The sequence below is a fragment of the Amblyraja radiata genome, chromosome 3 (genome assembly GCF_010909765.2).
Source record: "Amblyraja radiata isolate CabotCenter1 chromosome 3, sAmbRad1.1.pri, whole genome shotgun sequence".
In the NCBI taxonomy this organism is placed as follows: domain Eukaryota; kingdom Metazoa; phylum Chordata; class Chondrichthyes; order Rajiformes; family Rajidae; genus Amblyraja; species Amblyraja radiata.
In genome coordinates this window covers 93,949,576-93,976,648 of record NC_045958.1, presented here as the reverse complement: position 1 = coordinate 93,976,648, position 27,073 = coordinate 93,949,576, and the positions used below count along the sequence as shown (strand labels likewise).

General features: G+C 45.6%; 1 protein-coding gene across 1 annotated transcript; it reads right to left on the bottom strand.

The window, feature by feature from the left end:
- Positions 1–2,036: 2,036 nt before the first annotated feature.
- Positions 2,037–25,948, bottom strand: mfsd10 (major facilitator superfamily domain containing 10). The gene is made up of 13 exons (XM_033018353.1): positions 25,409–25,948; positions 23,361–23,556; positions 20,648–20,744; positions 18,961–19,064; positions 16,616–16,774; positions 14,715–14,903; positions 11,342–11,450; positions 9,719–9,830; positions 8,180–8,288; positions 7,259–7,349; positions 5,302–5,349; positions 3,790–3,879; positions 2,037–2,413 (listed from the first exon to the last, which is right to left on the bottom strand). Exons 2-13 carry the CDS (start codon positions 23,538–23,540, stop codon positions 2,310–2,312), a joined length of 1,392 nt encoding a protein of 463 aa, XP_032874244.1. The 5' UTR covers positions 23,541–23,556; positions 25,409–25,948; the 3' UTR covers positions 2,037–2,309.
- Positions 25,949–27,073: the final 1,125 nt, after the last annotated feature.

Sequence of the window (27,073 nt, the reverse complement as noted above, 5' to 3'; positions counted from 1 at the left end):
AGTTAAGGTTAAATGGCCAGGAAAGAAGGCTAGTATTCTGTTCACTTTGAACCCTATTTCTGTTTTTTTGTAAGATTATAGAACTCTGAAATTCATCGGATTGATTGCACATGTTAACTCCTGTTAAACCACTTGCTGTTTACTGAAGCCACAAGGAACTGTAGATGCTGGTTGACAAAAAAGTCACAAAATGCTGCAGCAAGTCCGACAGCCTCGCTGGAGAACATGGATAGGTGAAATTTCAGGTCTGGACCCTTCTCAAGATCAATCAGTCTGAAGAAACGTCCAGACCCGAAATGTAGCCTATCCATGTTCTCCAGAGATGCTGCTTGACCCGCTGAGTTACTCCAGCCCTTTGTGACTTTTAAAGTTTTGATATTGATTTCACTGTTAACTCACGGAATTTGGAACCAACAATTTGTATTGATATAACAACTTTTCAGGCACTTCCACAGAGATAAGATTGAGGAATGACTAAAAGCAGTGAGATTGATACCAAAGGACGAAAGAGTTCCAGCACAGAGGTAGCTTGAAGGCACAGCCACCACCTGGTGACAATGGGAATGTACAAGTCTAACAAAGACACACTGAGAATACAAGTTGCAAGATTACAGTTAAGGTCACAGATTGGTTTGGTTTAGTTAGTTTTGAGATACAGCACGGAAACAGGCCCTTTGGCCCACAGAGTCTACGCTGACCAACAATCCCTGCATACTTACACTATCCTACGCACACTGGGGACCATTTAACCAAGCTAATTAACTCTCAAACCTGTATGTATTTGGAGTGTGGGAAGAAACCGGAGATCCTGGTGAAAAACTCACGCAGGCCACGGGGAGAATGAACAAATTCTGTACAGACAGCACCCGTAGTCGAGATCGAACCCGGTTCTCTAGTGCTGTAAGGCAGCAACTTTAGCACTGCGCCACCGTGCCGCGCCTAGGCTGTGTGACCATCTCATTTTTACTTCATAATTTTGGCTTTTCTATAAAGACCAGAATCTCCTTGGAACTGAATAATATGCCGGGATATTTGAAACCAATTAAAAGCCTATGCCATCTTGGTCATGATGACCAAGAGCAGTCTGAGATATGTTGGTAAACTAGATGGGTATTTTATCTTCTAGTGCCATGGTCTGATGTCCCCTGATTTAAATTTCCCATCTTCCACAGTGGATTTTGAACTTGTCTTTAGAGATGTTTGAACCCACATTCTGAAGAGTAGTGTTGGTAGCAATGGGATAGATGGCGAATCCAGCAAGAATTTAAATTTTCTCTTCCAAATTCCGATGGCTTTCCTCGTGACTCCTCGGGATCGCTGCAGCAATAGTTAGCTGTCGAGTGTATAACCATATAACCATATAACCATATAACAATTACAGCACGGAAACAGGCCATCTCGACCCCTCTAGTCCGTGCCGAACACATAGTCTCCCCTAGTCCCATATACCTGCGCTCAGACCATAACCCTCCATTCCTTTCCCATCCATATAACTATCCAATTTATTTTTAAATGATAAAAACGAACCTGCCTCCACCACCTTCACTGGAAGCTCATTCCACACAGCTACCACTCTCTGCGTAAAGAAGTTCCCCCTCATGTTACCCCTAAACTTCAGTCCCTTAATTCTCAAGTCATGTCCCCTTGTTTGAATCTTCCCTACTCTCAGTGGGAAAAGCTTTTCCACGTCAACTCTGTCTATCCCTCTCATCATTTTAAAAACCTCTATCAAGTCCCCCCTTAACCTTCTGCGCTCCAAAGAATAAAGCCCTAACCTGTATCCCCTGTATCTGCTGTTCTGTGCTTAATTATCTCCTAGACTAAGCCTTCCAACCAAATTCAGGAATAACCCACTTGGGAGGCAGGATATAGCCGACAAGGCGCAGAAGGAAAGAATCACTTAGTAACCCATTGGCGTGCTTAATCCTCCAAATCACATACCCTGGACCTCCAGGAGGGATATTTGCAAGCTTCCGTTGAGGCACATTCCCACCCAAGTACAGAGAATAGACAACACCCGAAAAGGTATCCAACAGGAAGGAAAATAATAATTTTTAAGACCCGCATAACAAATTACTTTACAGAAGTTTTTTGTACTCTACCCAATAAACATCACATTTCTACATTAGACAGACAGTTTCCCTGATCTTCATTGGCTGTGAACTTTTCAGTTTTATAAAAGCAACCAGCCATTGCTAGATTTTGCTTTCAACGCAGCTCGCAGTTGCTTGAAGGGAATCCATGCTGTCCTGGTGACGTTTGCTTGGGTCAAACTCTTCTCCCTCTGCTTCTCCTCAGTTTCCTGGACGTCACTCAGCTTTCTGTGCCTTGGGGATTGAGATGATGGCGAGAGGAAGGAGGAAGGCGGCTGCTGCTACAGTGAAGCATACCTCTGCACCTCCAAGCCAGTACACTGCAAGAAGAGCACAACATAGGTTTGGACACCATGTTATAGGAAAGCTGGAAATGGTGCAGAGAAGATTTCCGAGGATGTTGCCGGGACACAAGGGCCTGAGCTGTAGGGAGAGGTTGAGCATATTTGGACGCTATTCCTTGGAGTGCAGGAAGATGAGCGGTGATCTTATCGAGGTGTATAAAATCATGAGAGGAGTAGATCGGGTAAATACCGAGTCTTGCCTAGATTCGGGGAATCGAGAACAAGAGGACATAGGTTTAAGGTGAGAGGGGAAAGATTTAATAATAATAATAATACATTTTATTTATGGGCGCCTTTCAAGAGTCTCAAGGACACCGTACAAAAATTTAGCAGGTAGAGGAAAAACATGTAAGGGGAATTAAATAAATAGTAGAGACATGACTAGTACACAAAGTAAAGACAGAATTCAATTCAAAACACAATATGAGGTAATTAATGCACAGATGAAAAGGGAGGGGGACGTGGGGCTAAGGATAGGCAGAGGTGAAGAGATGGGTCTTGAGGCGGGACTGGACGATGGTGAGGGACACGGAATTGCGGATCAGTTGGGGGAGGGAGTTCCAGAGCCTGGGAGCTGCCCTGGAGAAGGCTCTGTCCCCAAAACTGCGGAGGTTAATAGGAACCAAGGGGGTCACCTTTTTTACACAAAGGGTGGTAGTTGTGGCAGGTACTATCACAACGTTTAAGCAACATTTAAGGAGGTCCATGGATAAGTTTATAGGCCAAATGCAGGCAGGTGGGACTTCTGTCAGGTTGGGCTGAAGGGCCCGTTTCCATGCTGCGTGATGCTATGACTAACATTCCGTGTCTTCAGCTGCCCAATGGCTGCAACTCAAACAGGTGTCACACTGCACGGGAGCCACAAGAATCTGCAGATGCTGGAATTGCAGCTAACATCTGGAGGAACTCAGCAGGTCGGACAGCATCAGTGGAGGGATGTGGACAGCTTGCAACTAGTTGTCAACTAGACAATTAGAGAGCGGTCCTGACCTTCCCATCTACCTCATTGATGACCCTCAGACTATCATTAATCGGACTTTACTGGACTTTATCTTGCACTAAACGTTATTCCCTTTACCATTTATCTGTACACTGTCTTTTCGCTCACTCAACGAAAAAGCTTTCACTGTACCTTGGTACTCGTGACAATAAACTATACTTAATAATCCCTCCACATTCTTCAATTTGGTCTCAGTACGATCTTCATTACTGGAGCTACAACTTCCATGTGATAAAAATGAAATACAATGTTGATTCAGGCTACCATTAACTAATAATATTCAGGGATTTCACTCCAGTGTTTGAATGATAAAACCCATCAATCGTACAAAAGAACCTGTGTAACTCCTCACCTGTAGCTGCCAACGTAGGTCCCAGAGCTCTGGCCAAAGCCCCCAAACTGCGAAGTATTCCCATCACGGTTCCTTTTTGATTAGCTGCACCTTTAAATTAAAAAGTGTTATTTAAACCTCTAATTCACAGCGCCAAAGACCCGGGTTTGATCCTGACCTCGGGTGCTGACTGTGTGGAGTTTGCATTCTCCCAGTGACCGTGTGGGTTTCCTCCGGGTACTCTGGTTTCCTTCCACATCCGAAAGACGTGCGGTTAATTGGCCTCTGTAAAATACTCCCAGTGTGCAGGGAGTGAATGCGAAAGAGAGATAACAAAGAACGAGTGTGAACGTGAATCAAGGGTTAGAATGGATTCGGTGGGCCGAAGGGCCTGCTTCCATGCTGTATCTCTAAACTACACAGTTCTCTTGGATAAAGAATCCCTGAGGTTCTGTCTTTAGAACAATTCTTCAACCAAGACTAAATGACTGGTCCATATCCCCTCTACCCCTCCAACTTCCTGAGGTTGTGCACCTCATTCTTGAGGCTCAAGGCTGAATTAGTCAATGAGAGAAGTACCTTGTCTGTCTACCATGTTTTGCCCATTCATCAACAACCATTGTGAATTGCTTTTGGAACTCAAAGCCCTGAAATAAGATGTGTGAATACAAACTCATTAAACCCAAACGGTCACTCCAGAGGCGCCCTTCGCCTTCACCTCAGCTCAGCTCCCTTTTCAAGAAGTCAGCTATTTATGTGCAGTTCTGGTCATCTCTTTACAGGAAGGGTGTGGAGGCTTTGGAAAGGGCGCAGCCGAGGTTCACAGAATGCTGTCTGGATTAGAGGATATTGGCTACAAGGAGAGGTTTGACAAATCTGACTTTGTTTTCGGGAGCATTAGTTAAGAGGAGATCTGATAGAAGTACATAAAATGATCAGAGACATAGTTAAGGTAGGCAGTTGGTCTTTTGCCCAGTGTGGAAATGTCAAATATTTGAGGACATGTGTTTAAGGTGAGGTGGGGAATGGTTAAAAGAGATACGAGGCAAGTTTTTTTTACACACCATTGGCTGGAACATGTTGCCAGGGGAGGTGATTGAAGCATACATTCACACAGCACTGATAGATAAGGAATGCCATATGCAGCAATGAAAGATGCATTTCCAAGTTTAGGAAGGTAAGAAGATTATGTCCTGAATGGGAACATGAAGGCGGTACAGCATTTTTATGCACCTGCTGCCCTCATCTTTCAGCAGAAGTAGAGGTAGTGGGTTTGGGAATTGCTATCTAAACCCGCTGAGTACTTGGTGACACTCCAGGGAAGTAGCATTATCCTTCTGATCCTCTTTACCCCATGTTGAAAGCAACAAAACATGCAGTTCCAAACACAAAGTCCTGGAGCAACTCAGTGGGTCAGACAGCATCAGGAGAGGGAACAGACAGGTGATGTTTTGGGTCAGGACCTTTCTTCACAACAGTGTTTTGCTGATGTTGTGACTGGGTCTGAAGCGTGTAGATGTTCTAGGCACTTACCGTATCCAGCGACCAGAGTGGAGAGGCAGGGGATGACGACAGCAGCAGCTGGAAGAAAAACCGTTTTAGTTTCAAGTTTTAATTTAGTTTATTGTCACATGTACCGAGGGACAGTGAAAAGGTTTTTGTTGCATATTATTCAGACAGCGGAAAGACTATACATGATTACAATCAAGCTGTCCACAGTGTACAGATACATTATAAACGGAATAATGTTTAGTGCAAGATAAACTCCAGTAAAGTCCGATTAAAAATAGTCCGTTCGATGTAGCTCAGGAGTGCTCTCTAGTTGTTAGGATTGTTCGTTGCCCAACAGCTGGGAAGAATCTGTCCCTGAATCTGGAGGTGTGCGTTTGCACACTTCTGTACCTCTTGCCCGGTGGGAGAGGGGAAAAGAGAGGGTGACCGGGGCGAGATTTGTCCTTGATTATGCTGGTGGTCTTGCCAAGGCCCATGGAAGGGAGGTTGGTTTGTGTGATGGTCTGAGCTACAACCACAATTCTCTGCAGTCTTGGATGGAGCTGCTCCCAAACTATGCTATGGTGTATCATGATAAAATGCACAAAATCACACCAAGGTTTTTTTGAGGAGAGGTCCTTGTCTCATCGTGGGGAACAAGTCGATATGTAGGTTTCATGGAGGAAATGAGAATGTAAGATACAAATTGCTGGAGAAACTTGGGTCAGGCAGCATCGGTGAAGGGAAGCGGACATTCGATGTCTGGAAAAGGATCCCAGCCCAAAATGTCCATTTTATTTCTAGTTACAGGTCCTGGAGGGGCTTGGAATAACATTCCATGCCTTGGCAGCTAAACTTGGCAGCTACCATGACCCTAAGCTGTGGAATTTCATCCAAAACCTCTAATTATTTTGTAGAAACAAAGATGCTAGTTTACAAAAAAAGACATACAATACTGGAGTAACTCAGCAGGTCAGGCAGCATCTCAGGAGAACATGGATCGGTGACATTTCGGCTCAGTACTCTTATTCAGTCTAATTATTATTCTCCTTAAATCCTACAACTTTTGATAACCAGTCTGTAAGCTGACATTTTTTAGTTGGTGTCCTATGTCTGAGAAGATGTTGGTAATCATTTTGAGAATCTTAGAATTGAGACTCAAAAGTAGAACAGTTGTAATCGATGAAGTAGATTTGTTTGGACCAGCACGTGAATTGTCGCCACACTCTGGCACCATCTTGGCCTCAGAATGCCTAGGAAATCCAGCATGTCTCTAATGACACCTACTAACTTATACAGATGTATCCTATCAGGATGCATTACAGCTTAATTTGGCAATTGTTAGTGTCACAGTCATACAGTGTGGAAACAGGCCCTTCAAACCAACTTGCCCAGGCCAACCAACATGCTCTATCTACACCAGTCCCACCTGCCCGTGTTTGGCCCACATCCCTCTTATCCTATCCATGTACCGGTCTAAATGCTTCTTAAACATTGCGATAGTACCTGTCTCAATTACCTCCTCCAGCAGCTTGTTCCACCTTTGTGTAAAAGAAGCTGGACATGAGGAGCAAGGTCTGGTAGGAGGGTGAACCCGAGTAATTTCTCTAGCCCCTTCAAGGTCAGCTGCAGGAGGCGCCCCTGGGACACAAAGATGGCCGAGAGGAGAGGGACATCAGTTCATGGGAACTACTCCAGTACATCAAGGGTGCGGGCCCACTGGACTTTGGATTTTGAATAATGGCGTCAAAAATGGCAGCGCCCACATGTGCAATTTATGCAAAAAGAATTTCACTGTGCAGTTGCATATGTGACAAATAAAATCCCAATGAACCATTGAACGTGACAATAATAAACCAATACCAAGATAGTGGGGAACAATTACGTGACCAGATTAATCTTGACTTGGGGCAGGAGTTAATCAAGAATAGTCAACGTGATCTGTGTTCACAAAGCCTGTATAAAAGAAATTTGATGAGTAGCACCTTTGCTTACTTACCACACGAGTAAAAGAGGAGTCCTATGTACAGGAACACCACTGAACTGGCCCAGCCAATGATGAGAAATCCTGGGATCAGAAGAGCGATGGCCTGTATAGAAAAATGTATCGGGTAAATGATGTCTGTCCCACTATAACTATCATTAGAGTTTCTCCTGTCGCCACTATTTACCGGCAAGTAAAAGAAGAGTCAGATATACAAAATTGAGAGCGAGAAGGCGACAGATTTAACTCTCGGTCTAAACTGGATAAACTGGGCAGTGCAGTGAGTAGAGCCAGTGCCTCTGGGCTTCACAGATCGTGGTTCGATCCCAGCCTCAGGTGCTGACTATGTCGAGATTGTTGTCCATGCATGTTCTTTGTGTGGCTGCTTGAGTACTTTGGTTTCCTCCGATGTTCCAAATGACATGCAATTACGTGGACAGAACCCATGGACGTGGGTTAATTGGCCGCTGGAACTTGCTTAAGTGTGTAATGAGTGGTTAGGATCTGGAGGTAGTTTGGACTCTTGAAGCTTCTTTGAAAGAAACAACGGCGGCACCTTACTTCTATTGAAAATAGGCACAAAATGTTGGAGTAACTCAATGGGTCAGGCAGCATCTCTGGAAAAAAAGGAATATGGAGAGGTGACGTTTTGGGTTTCAGTGGCAGGCACAGCCTCAAAGTGGCCCAGGAAGCTGTGTGAGCCAGCAGTGTGGGCTGTCGGTCCAGGCTGGAAGCGGCTGGAGAGGCGGTGCGGGCCGGGGGTGGCGTCGGTAGTTGTCGCTATAACCAAAGTCCGTTATAAAGAGATCTGTAATAACCAGGGTTTACTGCACTCTCTAATCCACGCTATTACATTTATTTACTATTAATTATATTTCCAGCGTCGTGTCCGTACCAATGCGCCCATGTGTGTGGTTATTCCTCCCCATCACTTACCCTCCTCACTGCCTTGATCTCATCTCCAGGTTGGATCCTCCGAGCATATCCTCCCTGGACCAATGCCATTGTGATTCCCACAAAGAAGAACATCTTCCCTTGTTGCATGCTGGAAGAAGGTGCCATGGGAATACAAATACATTTTTTTTTAAATCATACCAACGGGCAACATTTTCTTTTAAGTACTCAATCAACAGCACAGGTGCGGTAGGTTTAGAGAGACAATTTAGGTATGGGGTGAGGGCCTCCATTTATGTTTTGTTCTGCGTTAACATTGGGATTGTCCTGAGATGGTTGAAGTAACTGATCGTAGTGTGGTGGTCCCTGGGGGGTAGGCCACTCCTTGGATCATCCCCCTCGCCGATTGAGGGACAGGGGCGTTGGTCTGCCACGGGGTTTCCAGACGACCCTGGGTTTAGTGCTCTCGAGGTGTGTGTGTGGTGTACTCTCGCTGTTGGGATTAAAAGACTACTGTTTGAACCCGCCTGGCGTCTGGCTTTTTCCTGACCTTGACCAGGCCACTACAGTAGCCAGTTTAAGGAGCGGTTACTTCAAGAAGAAGCCTGGGTCATAGTCATACAGCATGCAAACAGGCCCTTTGGCCCAACTCGTTCATGCCAACCAAGACACCTCATCCAAACTATTCCCATTTGCCTGTAATTGTCCCATATCCCTCGAAACCTTTCCTATCCATGTACCTGTTCAAATGTCTTTTGAATGTTGTTATAGTACCTGCCTCAACTACCTCCACCAGGTAGTTCCATATATCCATCACCCTCTGTGTGAAAAAATTGCCCCTCTCGACTTAAACCTATGCCCTCTCGTTCTTGACTCCCATACCTTGAGAAAAAGACTGTACATTCATACTATTTATTCACCTCGTGATTTTATACACCACTATGAGATCACACCTCAGCCTCCAGTTGCCTCCAGGATGTTGTCCGTTATTGCCGATTGCCCACGGTAATCGAGTGGGAGAGGGCAAATTTTAACCCGGGAGGGAAGAAGCGTGGCATTGCGTGTGAGGGGGGAGGAAGGTTAAACAAGTGGGATATCCACAGGCTGGGAGGCCACAGAGCCCCCGGCTCCACACATGGGGACGGGTCCGGCCCTCACACCGCCTTCATGCTGCTCGCTCTCCCCACTCCCACCATCAGAAGCACGTCGCGTGGCACCAGCTCTTTGGGGAACTGGTAGGGAGTGAGGTGGTGCAACAGGAACTTCAGTCTGCTATAACCAAAATTTGTTACATAGAGCTTTATTATTGCAAGGGTTTACTGTATTAAAATCAAAATATTAGCATAGTCTCTGCAACCTTGACCTCACCCTAGCGCTGATATTCCCTCAACCCACCCCTCCAGCCTCATTTAAATAACTTGCTTTGTTGCTATTCTGGTTCTGACAATCAGTTTCTCTCCCCACTGATGCACCCTGGCCTGTGGCGTGCTGCTGCCGTTTTTATTTCAGATTTTCTGTGTCTGCAGGGTTTTAGTTTAGATCTTCACCAAGATCAGAATGGGCCAAGTAGAAGCCACGTACCTGTCAAAGTGGAAGCGTTGATGGGTGAGGAAGCTGAGGGTGTATTCCAGGCCGGAGAACAGGAAGAGGTAGAGGAAGTACACCAGCCCAAGAACTTTCAGAACCCGCATTCCTGGATTGTTATAGAAAACAACAGAGTAATTGCCCTGAACACATACAGGTTCACGGTTTAGACTTCCGAGATACATCGCCAAAACAGGCCCTTCAGCCCACCGAGTCTACGCCAATCAGCGATCACTTTGCACACTCACACTATCCTACACACTAAGGATAATTTACAAGTTTACTGTGGGTCTTTGGAGCTTGGGAGGAAATCCATGTGGTCACAGGGAGAATGTACAAACCTCGCACAGTCAGGATGGAACCTGGGTCTCTGTAAGGCAGGGGAAGAGGCCCATATCCCTCTAAACCTTTCCTAACCAAGTACCTGTCCAAATGTCACTTAAATATTGCTTATAGTGCCTGCCTTGTCTACTACATCTGGTAGCTCGTTCCATATACCCAGCTCTGTCTGTGTGGAAAAGGTTGCCCCTCGGATTCCTTTTAAATATTGCCACTCTCACCTTTAACCAATGCCCTTCTAGTTCATGATTCACCAATCCTGGTAAAAAATATTCTGTGCATTCACCCCAGCTATGACCTCATAACTTTGTACACCTCCATAAGATTGCTACTCACCTTCAGAATGTATACGGTCAGGTGGCATCACAAATTGATTTGTTAACAACTCTGCCCAAGACCGTAAGAAATGGCAGAGAGTTGTACACGTGGCCCAGTCTATCATACAGTCTAGACTTACCACCCCTGACTCCATCTACACTTCTCGCTGTCTTGGAAAAGCAGCCGAAAGCGCGACAGGGTGCTTGCCGCGTGCGGCCGAAGGCACTCACTGGGCGCCACGGCTTACAGGGAACCCGGTGCAGAGAGGGGTCAGAGTCCTGGCGGTCTGAGCCAAGGTCAGAATCTCTGAAGGTCGGGATGAGATGGACGCGCCGCGTCGCCGAGAACAAAGAGGGACCCGGTGTGGGGGCGGACGGGCCCGTGGTGAGTGTCGGAGGTCGGACGAGGACGTGCCAGCACCAAGAGAATAAAGAGAGGCCTGGTGTGGGCGGCCACCGAGAAGAAAGAGGGAGCATTGGGGACTACTTTGTTGGCACCCTATACGTGGCGTACTTTGCGTATGGTACCAAGAATTTTACCCGGAAATGTCACATGTGACAATAAAGTATCATTCATTCAATACAATCAAAGACTTGTTCGTTCAGTCCTCCTTCTCCTTGCTCTCGTTCAGCAGAAGATACAGAAGCTTGAAAGCGCGCACCACCAGACTCAGGAACAGCTTCTCCCCCATGTTATCAGGCTTCTTAACGATCATAAGCTGGGGTACTATCCGATTCACCTCTACCCTATTGTGGACATGGGACTGTCTCTGGAACTGATGCACTACAATGCTGAGAACTACATTCTGTATTCTGTATCGTCCACTTCCCACTCTATTGTACTTAAGTTTGACTTAATTACATACAATATATGTATCTTTTTGGATAGCCTGCAAAACGGTGGTTTTCACTGTTCCATGTTATCATGTGATAATAATAAACTGAAACCTTATCATTCACTCACCTTCTGGAGAGGGAGAATCTCTCCTTTGTTGGATAGCAGAGAACTGAAAAAGCGCCACTGGGCTGAGGAGGTGCACAGCACTCTGGAAGGTGTTGCCGATCGAGGTGACCTGGGGTGAGAATCAGAGTCCAGTGTAGGTGCCTCTAATAGTCATAAAGTCATACAGCAAGGAAACGGGCTCTTCAGCCCAACTTGTCTACACCAACCAACATGTCCCATCTACACTAGTCCCACCTGCCTGCGTTTGGTCCATAAATAACACACAAAGACAATGAAAAGAAAAAGACTGGAAAAAAACAAGACGTACAAAACAATTATAATGCAAGTTAGTGGTCTATAGTTTTCCATTGTCAAGGTAGGATTATGGTCGTGTAACTGGTTCAAGAATCCGAAAGTAGCTGTTACTGAACTGGTGATGTAGGACTTTAGGATTCTGCACCTCCTGCCCGACAGTAGCAGCGAGAAGAGGGCATGGCCGAGATGGTGAGGTACCATGATAGATGCCGCCTCCTTGAGACAGCACCTCATGTAGATGCTTTCAGTGATGCGGAGTGCTATGGCTGGATGGATTAGGCTGTGTCCACCACTCTCTGTAGCCTCTTGTATTCCTACGTGTTGAAATTACAATACGAGGACATATGAGTCAGGATAGTTTCTACAGTGTCCATGTATTTGTTAGCAGAGTAGACTCGGTGGGTCTAATTCTCCATCTGTGACTTATGACATGGAGTATTTGGTAACATGCCAAATTTCTTAAATGTCTCATGGAATGGAGGCACTGGATATCTGAAAGGTCTCATCAAATAATCACAAAACAAAGAGAATGAATTCTTTGCTCACCATTATCTGCTAACAAGGAACAGTATGCATATATTTTGACAGACCTTATAAGGATTCTCAGTTTGCTTTGAGGATCCATTGAGATTTTAAAACAAGGAAAATAATTGGCAGAGATAGTGTTCCTTGTCAGAGTGAAACGAGTACGTCAAGAACTCCTCAAAGACCACTTGAGCTGGCAAGTGTGTTAGAAACAAGAAACCAGAGACGTTGGAATCTTAGGCAAAACACAAAGAACTGGAGGAACTCAGCAGGCTACAAGGAGAAGGTAGGAGAATGGGGTTAGGAAGGAGAGATAGATCAGCCATGATTGAATGGCGGACTTGATTGGCCTAATTCTGCTTCTATCACTTATGATCTTATGGGTCGGGCAGTGTCTTTGGAAGGGAAACAGCAAAAGACGTTGAGTCGGGATCCTTCTTCAGTCTCAAGAAGGAGAGGTCCCAACCTGAAATGTTAGCTGTCCATTTCCCTCCACAGGTGCTGCCTGACCTGTTGAGTTCCACCAGCACTTTTTTTTTTTGCTGAAAGTGTGTCAGTCTCAGAATGGTGCAGAGAAAACAAATATTTGTTGATCTTTATACCCTCCTGGAATGTGTCATTTTCATTGCCACTGTGTACTGGTGCTAACCTTCTACCTGCAGCAGTCTCCTAACTCTATATTTCCTCATGGCAGCAAAGGTGATTAACTTGGCCCATCAAGTCTAGGCTCAAAGCAACCCTGTTACATGTTAATCCTTCCCACATTCCCATCAACTCCCCCAGATTCTACCACATACGCCACAAACTAGGAATAATTTACAGCGGGCAATAACCACACCAAACCTGCATGCCTTTGCAACCGGAGCACTTGGGGGAAGCCGCAGGGAGAAAGTGCAAACTCTGCATAGACAGAGCCAGGGGTCAGAATCGAACCTAGGTCTCTGGAAACACTGAGGCAATGGCTCTACTTGTTGCACCACCCACTGCATTGCTGGATGGTTATTCCAAGTTTTATTAAGATATACTCTTTGTCTTGAGATGCGAACGTCACTGACAGATGTTGGCCCTCATCGCACGACCCCCTTTTGCCCTTCAGAGGTTGGGCAAGCACGTTCCTGCCCCACTGCAGTCCTCGAGCAGAAGAGACTCGCACGGAGCAGTCAACCAGGAAGTCTAGGAACTTTAACCAGCAGCAGACAGCTGATCTCTAACGGTTTGGAAAAGTTTTCCCACAGGAGTCAGAATCCACAATTGGAGCCGTTTCCATTTCAGAAGCATCAAATGCCTCATGTAGTAGGTGTGGCCATAGAAATGCTCCAAGTTAATACATCCAGGGAAAAGTGTGTATGCTAAAATTATAGGATGTCTGCCATGCTTTCCTCTCTGTGTAGGAAGGAACTGTAGTTGCTGGTTTACACCGAAGACAGTCACAAAATGCCGGAGTAAATCAGCGGGACAGACAGCATTTCTGGAGAGAAGGAATGGGTGACATTTCGGGTCGAGACGCTTCTTTAGACTGAGAGTCAGGGGAGAGGGAAGCTAGTGATATGGAAGGGCAAGGTGTGAAATCAACAGATCAAAGCAGACAGTGATCAAGGATGTAAAATGTAGAATGGTTCATTGTTGGCTGAGGGGAAGCTGACAATGAGGCATACAAACAGTAAAATTAATCAGGACATTGAAACTAGGGCAGGGGAGGTAGAGAGAGAGAAGGAAAGCAAGGGTTATTTGAAGTTAGAGAAGTCAATATTCATACCGATGGGGTGTAAGCTGCCCAAGCAAAATATCAGGCGTTGTTGCTCCAATTTGTGTTTGGTCCCACTCTGACAGTGGAGGAGGCCCAGGACAGAAAGGTCAGTATGGAGTGTTTAGCAACCATGAGATTGTGTAGGCCTAGGCTACTGCTTTTCTCTCTTCTCCCTACTGAGAGAAGATAGAGGAGCTTGAAAGCCCAGACATTCAGAGTGAAGAACAGCATCTTCCCCACTCCTATCAGATCCCTGAACCAATCACCTCTTTCACACCCCATTCCAGGTGTTGCCACATATTCCCACTCAACAGGCGGCACAGTGGTGCGGCGGTAGAATCGTTGCCTCACAGCTTCAGAGATCCGGACTCTATCCTGACTATGGGTGCTGTCGGTACATTCTCCGTTTCCCTGTTTCCTCCCGATTTCTTCCCACATTCAAAAGACATGCAGGTTTGTAGGTTAATTGGCCCTCGGTAAATTGTCCCTAATGTTTGTAGGATAGAACTAGTATAAGGTGTGTTTGTGGTCGGCATGGACTCGGTGGGCTGAAGGGGCTGTTTCCACGCTGCATCTCTAAACTATACTAAAACTTGACCTAAACTGAACTAAACTCGACCTCATCCCGTTTCTGTCCTCTACTAATTTTTTGCACTACTTCAGATTGAGCCACAATGCACCACCATGTTGCTGCTTTGCACTTGATGTTGTATTTATTGTTGTATTTAACTCCCTTGCCCAGTCCTCCCATTCCCATACCTACACCCTAACCCACCAACCCCCTCATCCCAGCCCATGGCCTCTTACCCGTTTCTCTCGCGGGAGGGTCTCTGGGAGGAAGAAGAAGATGAAGAGGAGGTCGGATACCACAAACGCCATTGCCAGCAGCGCAGGTTGGACATAGAAGGCTTCGTCCTCGCCGGCCCGTGATCCAAGGAAGGCCCCGATCATGGGCCCGATGGTGAAGCCCAGAGAAAAAGCAACACCTATCATCGCCTGAGGGGTAGAGAGGCCCGTGAGGTTCAAAAGAAAAGGTAAACGATGGGAGAGGAGAGAAGGGGGTTTCATGTTTGATAAAGTCATTGAACTATACAGCGTTGAGCAGAATTAAACTCCATCTGCCATTCATTGGCCCAGTTATAGTCATAGGGCTATACAGCATTTATTAGAATTAAACTTCATCTGCCATTCCTCTGCCCAGTCTTTAGTCCATTCGCCCAATTATAGTCATGGAGCTATACAGGATGGACACAGGCATTTTTTGGCCACATTGTCCATGCCGACCAAGATGGCATTTTGGGCTAGTCCTATTTGATCCAGTTAATCACGATCCTGTTGTAATATTAGATCAATCATGTTGTAAACATAGATGCAATTATAGATAACCACCATACCATTAATTTTGGTGTCATCTGCAAACTTAATAACTATGCCTCCTACATTCACATTCAAATCGTTCATGTAAGTAGTGGACAACAGTGGATCCAACACCGATGCCTGTGGTATACCACTCATTACAGACCTCCAGTCTGAAAATCAAACCATTAGCATCCACTCCAAATTACTGGTTACTTCCCCTTCACGCTTTCAGTGTAGAGGAAAGTCTTGACACAATGTTGACTGTTAGTTTAGAGTCATAGAGATCGACCTCATGGAAACAGCCCCTACTACGCTGACCAAGATGGCGTACTGGGTTAGTCCCATTTGCCTGCATTTAGCCCACAGCCCTCTGAATCCATCTATCCAAAGATATCACCTTGAAACATTTGGTTTGCTGCTTAGCTGATTCCCTCAACTCCAAAGGTTAGATCTGTTGTGGGCACACTCAGTACTGTCCTTATTAAACCAATACCAACGCAGCCAACATAATCAAAGGCTTATCCCACCCCGGTCATCCCTTTTCCCTGCTCCCATCCAGCAGAAACTATAGAAGCTTGAAAGCACACGCCACCAGACTCGGGAACAGCTTCTTCCTCTCGAGGCTTCTGAATGGACCTTCTACAAGCTAGGGTACTGTCATATTCACTTCTACCCCATTACGGACATTGGACTTTGTCTATAGAACTCCACAATGCTGAGAACTATACCTCCTCATGGCTCTATTGTACTTGAGTTTGATCTGACTGCATCTATGTATGTATATCTAATCTGTCAGGATAGCAGAACTGCACCCTGGCACACGTGACATTGATAAACCTAACCCTAAACCTAACATTACTCAGTGCCAACTCAACCTAACCCTAGCATTACTCACTGCAAACTCAACCAAACCGTAAACATATTACTCACTGCCAACCCAATCTAAGTTGAAACCCAACATTACTCATTGCCAACTTCACCACTACCCTTTGAGACAGTTTGAAAACACATACCTCCAGATTCAGGGTCAGTTCCTTCCCAGCTGTTATCAGGCAACTAAACAGTCCTTTCACCAACTAGAGAGCGGTCCTGACCTACTATATCTCATTGGAGATCCTCGGACTTTCTTTAATCAGACTTTACTGGACTTTATCTTGCACTAAACGATATTCCCTTTATCCTGTATCTGTGCACTGTGGACGGCACGATTGGAATCATGTATAGTCTTTCCACTGACTGGATAGCACACAACAAAATAAAGGCTTTTCACTGTACCTTGAAACACACGACAATAATAAATTAAAACTAAAATCTAAACTAAAAAACATTGCTTCCAAAGCAGCTCTTACCATGCCCTTGCTGCGTGCCTGGGGAGACGGCAGGTCTGCGATGATGGCTGTCGACAAGCTGACGTTCCCTTTGCTGATCCCTCCCACCACCCGAGACAGAAGGAAAATCCCAAAGTTCCTGGACAGTGCCCACAGCAGGTAGGAAATAATGAGCCCGACCTGGGATGTGGGAGAGAGAAAAACATGGTGATCAAACAACAAAGCAGTTCGCTCGGACCAAGGTTCCTTCAGCAGTGAAATGGAGACACAAGGAACTGTAGATGCTGGTTTACAGAAGAAGATACAAAGAGCTGGCTTTAGTCAGCGGGTCAGGCAGCATCTCTAGAGGGCGGCACAGTGGGGTTACTGAGACCCGGGTTCGATCCTGACTATGGGAGCTGTCTGTATGCAGTTTGTACGTTGTTCCTGTGACCATGTGGGTTTTCTCCGGTTGCCTCCAACACTCCAAAGACGTACAGGTTTGTGGGTTAATTAGCCTTGATAAATATTGTATATTGTCCCTAGTGTGTAGGATAGTGCTCGTGTACGGGGATCGCTCCTCGGTGCAGACTTGGTGGGCTGAAGGGCCTGTTTCCATGCCCATCTCCAAAAGTAAAACTAAAAATTAAAACATGGATATGTGACGTTTCAGGACGGGATCCTTTGTCAGTCCCGACCCGAAATGTCACCACATCATGTTCTCCAGAGACGCTGCATAACTCACTGAGTTACTCCAGCATTTTGTGTCTTCTTGCGTTCCTTCAATAGTGTCATCCTGTCCCTGTGACATATACACATAGAACACAGAACAGTAAAACACAGGATCAGGCCCTTTGGCAAGATTTAATAGGAACATGAGGGGCAACATTTTCACTCAGAGAGTGGTTGGTATTCGGAACGAGCTGCATATAGGAGGTAGTTAAGGCAGGTACTAGAACAGCATTTAAAATACACTTGGACAGGCACATGGATAGGAAAGGTATGTGCCAAATGTGGGCACTGGGATTAGCTTAGATGGGGCATCTTGATCAGCATGGGCAAGTTGGGCCCAAAGGCCAGCTTCTGTGCCGTATGACTCTCGACTATGTCTGTGCTGAACATGACGGCAAGTTAAACTAATCTCCTCTGTCTGTTCATGTTCCACATCTCTCCATTCCCCCAGCCTGTCCAAATGCCCATCACTCTTCGTCTTAACTGTATCCCTCATAATATGGTACAACTTGCTCACTGACTGATGTCAAATACTAGAGAGGAAAGGTTGTAGGTGATACGGAGAAAGTTTAAAGGAGATGTGAGGGGCAAGTTTTTTTTAGGCAGAGTAGTGGATGTCAGGAACACACTGCCAGGGTGGCGGTGGAAGTAGATATTTTCTACTTGGAAGCAGTGTTTAAAAGGCTTTTGGATATGTACATACGTTCATGTTCATAAATCATTGGAGCAGAATTAGGCCATTCAGCCCATCGAGTCTACTCCACCGTTCAATCATGGCTGATCACCTTCCCCTCTTAACCCCATTCTCCTGCCTTGTCCCCATAACCTTAAAAACCCTAACTAATCAAGAATCTGTCAATAACTTGGCCTCTATAGGGGTCTATGGCAATTAATTCCACAGATTCACCACCCTCTGACTAAAAAAATTCCTCATCATCTCCTTTCTAAAGCTATGTCATTTTATTCTGAGGCTGTGCCCTCTGGTCCTAGAATTATTTTATTTTAGAGATACAGTGCAGAAACAGGCCCTTCAGCCCAGTGAGTCTGTGCCATCCACCCATACACAAGTTCTATCTCACACACTAGGGGCAATTTACAATTAACCTACAAATCTCCTTGGGATGTCGGTGAAAACCTGGAGAAAACCCACGTGGTCACAGGGAAAACATGCAAACTCCATACAGATAGCACCCGTCCGTAATAGATAGACACAAAATGCTGGAGTAACTCAGCCGGTCAGGCAGCATCTTTTGAGAAAATGGATCGATGTCGTTTCAGGTCCCCATCCTTTTTCTCCATAGTCCGGATCGAACCCAGGTCTCTGGCGCAGTAAGGCAGCAGCTGTTGTTTTCCCTGCGCTACCCTATCATCTAAACTTTCCTTTCCATACAGCTGCCCAAACGTGGTCACATGGAGGAGATGGAAACTTTGCGCAGACAGAACCGGGGAGTAAGGCAATGCAGGCTGACTTAAAAAAACATTGAAACATAGGAAGCAGGTGCCGGAATAGGTCATTCTGCCCTTCGAGCCAACACTGCCATTCAATATGATCATGGCTGATCATCCAGAATCAGTACCCCGTTCCTGCTTTCTCCTCATATCCCTTGATTCCGTTAGCCCTAAGAACAAAATCTAACTCTCTCTTGAATACTTACTGTGGTTACCATCATCAGCAGTCTGCGGCCAAAGTAGTCAGAGGCTGCACCGGTAACTGGAGCGGTGAGGAACTGCAGCAATGAGAAGATGGATCCAATGAGCCCTGGATGGAGAGGGATTGAGCACGTGTGACCATCACATACGTTAAGATAGTTTACAGATACAGCGTGAAAACAGGCCCTTCAGCCCACCGAGTCAACGCCAACCATGATCACCTGTACACAGGTTCTATCCTACACACCGAGGCAATTTACAGAAGCCAATTGACTTACAAACCTGCACGTCTTTGAGATGTGGGAGGAAACTGGAGCACCCGGAGTAAACTCACGTGGTCACAGGGAGAACGTACAAACTCCGTACGTTGTAAGGTAGCAACTCTACCACTGCATCACTGTGTCGCCCAGATACCATATTACACTCGTTCCATTTTGTTCCCATGTATATCTGCCAGATCTACCATTCTCCTACAGACCATGGGCAGTTTACAATGGCCAGTGGACCTGCGTGTCTCTGGAAGAAGAGCAGAAATGTTGGAAGCAAGACACCTCACAGAAGTTTGCAGGCTTCTGGAATTCTTTACCCCTAGGGTGTGTAGAGGCAGTCACTAGAAGTACTTGGAGGTGGACAGATCAGGGAAGTGAGGGCCACAGGAACTGACACAAAAATAGAGGTGAGGCTCAGGGCAGTTCAGCCATGACCATGGTTTGGTCAGCATGGACGTGCTCGGCTGAAGGGCCTGTTTCAATGCTGTATGACTCAATAGTGAGGAGTAGGTCAGGCTTGAGTGGCCTCGTCTGCTCCCTGCACCCATTTCCTGGTGTTCACCAAATTCCTCCCAACCCCATTGCACTTTCACATCACTCTCAGATCACGTTGGGCTTCAGAACTTAAATCATGTTACAATCATATAAATAAAGAAAATAAACAAGGAACCTTGGGCTAAGCACAAAGTGCTGGAGTAACTCAGAGGGTCAGGCAACATCTCTGGAGGACTCGGATAGGCGACGTTTCAGATTGGAACACTTCTTCAGAAGAAGGGTCCTGACTTAAACATTGCATATCCATGTCATGGAGCCATACTAAGAAACTAGCCCTTTCGCCAACCATGATGCCCCATCTAAGCTAGTCCCATCTGCCTACATTTGGTCCATATCCCTCTAAACCTTTCCTATCCATGTACTGTATGAGGTATTTTAAATGTAATTATTATTATTAAACTTTATTTCAGACTTAAGGTCCAGACAAGAGACGACATTACATAAAATACATTGCATATAAAAGCTTAGTATATTACTTGTTAGAGTACCTGCCTCAACTAGCTCCTCTGGCAGCTCATTCCTTACACGCACCATCCTCTGCATGAAAAAGTTGCCCCTCAGGTTCTTATTACATCTTTCCCTCTCACCTTAAACCCACGCCTCCAGGTTCTTGATTCCCCTACTCCGGGTAAATGACTCTGTCTATTCACCCTATCAATTCCCTTCATGATTTTAGATATAGAGATCAAAGATGCTGCCTGACCCGCTGAGCTAGGCCAGCACTTTGTACTTTGGTTTGAGTCACATAAATAAGATTAGTTACAATTATATAACAATGCACCATCTCTATACAGTTGTGTTCTTATGTAATTTTAACAAGCAGAACATTGCACAGCACAGCCTCCTCCGAACAACTTATCGTTCTCACCCCCAAAGAGGACGGTGTTATATTTTCTTACACTGGGGACTCCAATCACATTAGCAAACCATTCCACGGAGTGTTGCAGCCATCGATAAACACCATCCTGTCAATAACAGGCAAAGAGAAGTTAGCTCAAAACAAGAGAAGAAATAATTGTACATCGATGTTCCATTTTTTAAATTATACAATGCTATTGCCATCTATTCGCAATGCCTTCATCTTCTTATGGAAGCTGCCTATGTAAACTTTTCGCAATGTACTTGCATCTTCCCACCAACTGGGGCTGTTACACTTGCACCCCATTGATACCGTAGGGTGCAAAGAAAATGTCCATGCATTGAAAATTCACAATCAATCCAAGACCGCAAGAAATTGCAAAGTTGTGTGGATGCAGCCCAGACCATCACATAAACCAACCTCCCATTTACAATACATGCTGTCTTGGATAGGCCACCGGCATAATCAAGGACGAGTCTCACCCCAGTCACTCCCTCTTCTCCCCTCTCCCATAGAGCAAGAGGTACAGAAGTGTGAAAACGCACACTTGCTGATTCAGGGACAGTTTCTTTCCAGCTGTTATCAGGCAATTGAACCATCCTATCAACAAGTAGAATGCGGTCCTGACCTACCATCTACCTCATTGGAAATCCTTGGTCTATCTTCAATTGGACTTTACTGGTTTTATCTTGCACTGTACGTTACTCCCTTATCCTGTATCTGTACACCGTGGATGGCTTGATGGTAATCATGTAAAGTCTTTCTGTTGACTGGTTAGCACGCAACAAAAGCTTTTCTCTGTACCTCGGTACATGTGACAATAAACTGAACTAAACTAGTATCAAATCTTAGAATCTGACTCGGACGAGGGGGTTCACTGTGATTAATTCGACAGGATAGCACACAAAGTTTTTCACTGTAATTCGGTACGCCAGACAATAATAAACCAATACCACGAGCAAAATACAACAGTGCGGAAAACACAAAGAACCCTTCTGCTATTCATTAGCTAGATACACACACCCATCCTTTAGAACTTTGGCAAGATACACACAGACCTCCTCAGGGTTTAACATTGCAAGTTTGACTCTTCTGTTTCCTGGCAAAACTCTTTCAACACTCCTAGGTTGCGGAGAGGTCAAAAGAGATGGCAGAGAAATTGAGTTCAGGAGGCAATGCTGAATGTGAGGTCACACTCGGAATATTGTGAGCAGTTTTGGGCCCCATATCTGCGGAAGGATGTGCTGGCTTTGGAGAGGGTCCTGAGGAGGTTTACACGAATGATCCCGGGGATAAATTGGTTAATGTGTGAGGAACATTTGATGGCACTGGGCCTGTGCTCGCTGGAGTTTAGAAGAATGAGGAGGTGATCTCATTGAAATGTACCGCATAATGAAAAGCCTAGATAGAGTGGACGTGGAAAGGATGTTTGCAGTAGTGGGATAGTATAGGACCAGAGGGCATAGATGCAGAATAAAACAACTTACCTTTAGAATAGGAAGGAGGAATTTATTTAGCCAGATGGTGGTGAATCTGTAGAATTCATTGCTACAGATGGTGGTGGAGGCCAGGACATTAGGTATTTTTAAAGCATAGAAAAAAATACCTAATGTAGTTGAGTATCAAGATAGGTTCTTGATTCGGAAGGGTGTCAAAGGTTACGGGGAGAAGGCACGAGTATGGGGTAGTTAATAAAGTCTTTGGATCTTTATCTTGGTGTAAGGCTTCTGTTATTGTATGGTCATCACTCAACAGGGGTTGAGAGGGAAAATGGATCTGCCATGACGGAATCATGGTAAAACTAGATCAGCCATTGGCGGAATGGACTCGATGGGCTGAATGGACTAATTACTGCTCCTATATCTTATGGTCTAATGGTCTTAAGGACTGGGGAAACAAACTCAAAACTTAAAGGCCTCAGACAGGTTTTTGTTTGTGGCACAGTGGGACAGCTGGTCGAGCTGTTGCCTCAGCGCTGGAGATCCAGGTTTGACCCTGACCTCTGATGGGTCTGAAGGAAAGCAGTGATGGTCCTTAACCTGACACTGTGGGAAAGCACATAGCTGTTGCAGGTTCTTAGCATTCGTAAACATCAGATTCATTCTCCTTTACCATGGTTTTTCACAAGTTTTTTTCCTTTCAGTGACCTATCGGGCAAGAACGGATGCTTTGTAAGGGGGGGGGTGAAAGTTAATTGGTGACATGGAGGGTGCAGAAAAGATTCACAAGACTGGAGGGCCCGTGTTATTAGGAGAGACTGGATAGGTTGCGACTGATTTCCCTGGAGCTTAGGAGGCTGAGAAGTGACCACCTCTTGCACTACTCAGACTAGATTTTTCACAAATGTTTTTTTTCTGCAAAATCATCTTTCTGTTAGAAATTTGTGCATAATTCATGTACAATTTGTTTCTGTGTGTAGACACAAAGTGCTGCGGTAACTCAGCGGACCAGGCAGCGTCTCTGGAGAAAAGGGTTGGGTGACGTTTCGGGTGGGTGACTGACGAACCATTCTTCAGACTTAGTATCTGTGTGTTTGTCTGAGTCTCTGCACCAGTGATGTGGCTGCAAGCAAAATCTTCATTGTTCCTCTACCTCACCGCACTTGTGCAGATGACAATAAACTTGAGCTGGAAACTTTTACCTCAGAGTTGCTTCGGGACAATTGAGTTGGAATGTGGGGGTGACCCACGCTAACACCTCCCACATAGCTGCTTGTACTCACCTGGTCAGTCTTTCCGTAGTAGTCCAAAATGGAAGGCAGGAGTGGCAGGATCAGGGTAAACCCAAGCAAATCGATGAGGAGCATCAGGAAAACGATGCTGATGACCCGCGAGGAACCATCATGACCTCCAGACCTGCTCTGGGCATCCTTGCTTTCTCCACTTTGCTCCCTCCTCTCCATGTTTCGCAAGCAGATTCTATGTGGAAGGCAAAATGGTTTAAAGGTACAATGGCACTATTGTCACATGGAGTCATACAGCACAAATGTGACCCTCTAGCCCAACTTGCCCACGCCGACCAACATGCTCCTTCCACACTAGTCCTCCCTTTTTTGGGCAAACCAGTAACTGCAGTTCTTTGTGTCTGCACACTGTCAAGACAGGGAGGGAAATTTCACTGAGTCATTGTGTTTAATTGCAGCCAGTAAGAATTCAAAACCAAAAGGTGAAATAACAAGGAAACTTGCAATTCTATTGCGTGCTGTTTTGGGTCATCCCAACATACTTGGCTAAGAACAAAACGTAGTCACTGTTTTAATAATGGAAACAAGGCAGTCAAACTGAGCAGAACTACCTCCCACTTAGAAGACAGAACAGGCATAGAGTCCTAGTCATACAGCACTGAAACAGGCCCATCGGCCCTACTCATCCATGCCAACCAAGATGCCTTAGTCCCACCAGTCCACCTTTGGCCCATATCCCTCTGAACCTTTCCCATCCATGTAACTGTCCAAATGTCTTTTAAATGTTTTTATAGTGCCAGCCTCATCTAAGGAAAGACACAAAATGCTGGAGCAACTCAGTGGGTCAGGCAGCATCCCCAGAGAACATGTACAGGTGACATTTTGGGTCGGGACCGTTCTTCAGATTTCCCTCCACTGGCACTCGCTCTGCCTGGCTGAATTTGTCCGCACCCTCAACAAATTCTCTCACTTAAAATTAACACCTCCCTGTCTCAACTACCTCCTCTGGCAGCTTGTTCCACCATCATGCACCGAGTGAGAATATTGCCTCTCAGGCTCCTATAAAAATCTCCCTCTCTCCAATTATGTCCTCCAGATCATGATTTCCATACTTTGAGTAAAAGACTGTGCATTTATAAAATACTCTGCATGTACCTAGGTGCAGTGGAATTCCTTTTCTGCATCAGTGAAAATCGTATTATACATAAGCAGAAACACACTTAAGTTCAAAAGTGCAGGAATAGATTACATTGAGGCTGTACAAAAAGAGTAAACAATCCTCAAAAAAGACACTAAGTGCTGGAGTAGCTCAGCGGGTCAGGCAGCATCTCTTAAATTTAGTTATTGATTCTTCTACCTTGGGAAAAAAATGTGCATTTACCCTATCTATTATCTCCAGAGATGCTGCCTGACCCGCTGAGTTATTCCAGCACGTTGTGTCTTTTTGGGCAAACCAGTAACTGCAGTTCCTTGTGTCTGCACACACTGTCAAGGCAGGGAGGGAAATTTCACTGAGTCATTGCATTTAATTGCAGCCAGGAAGTATTCTAAATCAAAAGGTGGAAAAACAAGGAAACTTGCAATTCAATTGCATCCCAACATACTTGGCTATGAATAAAATGCAGTCACTGGTTTAAATAATGGAAACAAGGTAGTGAAACTGAGCAGCACTAGCTCCCACTCAGAAGATAGAAACACTGAAACAGGCATATCGGCCCTCCTCATCTATGCCAACTAAGATTCCCCAACTAAGATACCTCCACACTGTAATGTTGATCACAGTTTAAACATTGTGGATATATCAGGGCTTGCTTAAATGTGTGGGGGAGAGTGCAGACTGGATGTTTGTGTTACAGTGAGGGGTTGAACTCACAACTTCGGTCACCGCCGCTGCAAAGAAAGAGGGGGAGGGGGTTATTCAAGAAAGTATCATATTTCTACAGTCCGAGAAGCTTCAAACTGTCTTTATTTCATGCAATACTTCGGAATCCTTGTGGATGCAGTACGTTTACAGTGAAAGCCCCATTATGATTAGAAGCTGTGCTCAAAGATGCTGCCCTTGACCCCAACCGTAGGATGCGCGTTACCTCTTCCTGAAGCCGGTTGTTCCTTGCAGATCCCCGGAGAGAGGCCGATCTCTCCCACTCTCCCGCAGCTGAAATTCTTGGCTCCACCGCTCTTGTTTATCCCAGCCAAACTTGTTTCCTCTTCGATTCTTTCTTTCTCACTCCCTCTCTGTACTGGAATCCGGAGAGGATGGAGATAATCAGGAAGCAGTGTCGAATTTCACTCCTCTTATGAAATCAGACACACACAAAAAAACCCTTTCAAGGCGTGCGTGTGAGCGCCCAGCCCTGAAATGAAAGGCATTGCGAGGCTTTCTGTTCACATTGAAGAGAGGTCTGCATTTTTGGTGTTGGTATGTGTGTGAATAGAGCACGCACATACGCAGAGGACGTGATTGGACTGGAGCCAACCAATCATTTCTTGCTGGAATGGACCAGGTCTGGATGGTGAAATCAAAGATTTGGGTGAAATGACAATGGATGTACAGTTTAAAAAAATGGTCTTAGTATGTGAAACTCAAACCAGGAAATGCTGGAAACACTCAGCAGGTTAGGCAACATCTATGGAGAGACAGAGAAACAAATAATATTTTCAATGGTTCTTTATTATCACATGTGCCAAAGTACAGTGAAATTCCTTTTTTGCACACTGTTCAGTAAAATTATTAGTGCAGGAAGGAGCTGCAGATGCTGGTTTAAACCAAAGATAGACACAAAAAGCTGGAGTAACTCAGCGGGACAGGCAGCATCTCTGGATAGAAGAAGGGTCTCGACCCGAAATGTCACCCATTCTTTCTCTCCAGAGATGCTGCCTGTCCCTGCTGAGTTACTCCAACTTTTTGTGTCTATCTTCAGTAAAATTATTGCCATATATAAATAAATCCCAGATTAAGTACAGAATGCATAGAAACAGCCCAGTGAGTTCATATGCTGAGTCCATATGCAAGACACCCTTTTCACAGTCCAAGTTGGCCATAAAGACCTGTTACAGCCATCGCTCCATCGGGATTATCCCGCGAACCGTCATCCCTCTCCTCACCCGTCCACTGTTTAGCCTTTGTGCTCTAGGGGCACCTCCAGCAGCCGACCTTGAGGGAGCGGAAGGTATGACCATGGTTCTTACCGGCCCCCTTGTTCCAGCATCCGCCGCGGTCGCCGACTCCCTCCACCCCCCTCTCTGGTCCTCGGGGACGAGCAGGGGCCGGCGCTCGGCGGCATCCCGCTCCTGGTTCCGCGGGGGCGAACCAGGCCCGATGGAGAATGTTATTGACCTCTGAGCCTTTCGGCCCAGCGAGTCTTACATATCCATATGCCTATCCAAAAGCCTCTGTAACACCACTATTGTATCTCCCTCCACCTCCACCACCTATGACGGCACATTCCAGGCATCCACTACCCTTGGTACGAAAAAAAAACTTTTTTGTGTGGGAAAAAAAATCACTTCTCCTTTAAACATCCCCCCTCTCACCTGCCCTCTATTCTTTTAGATTTCCTCCCTGAGAAAAATATTCTGGCTCCCTTATCATAATTTTATATGCTTCTACGTGTTCTCCCCTCAGTCAGACACTCCTGAAATGCTGTACGAAAAACTCACTTCAACAGTCTTCAGCTGTTGCCACTAGTTCCAACATTCCACATGGTTTCCATCTACAATCCCATCTGACACATTTGGGATCCACCCACAGT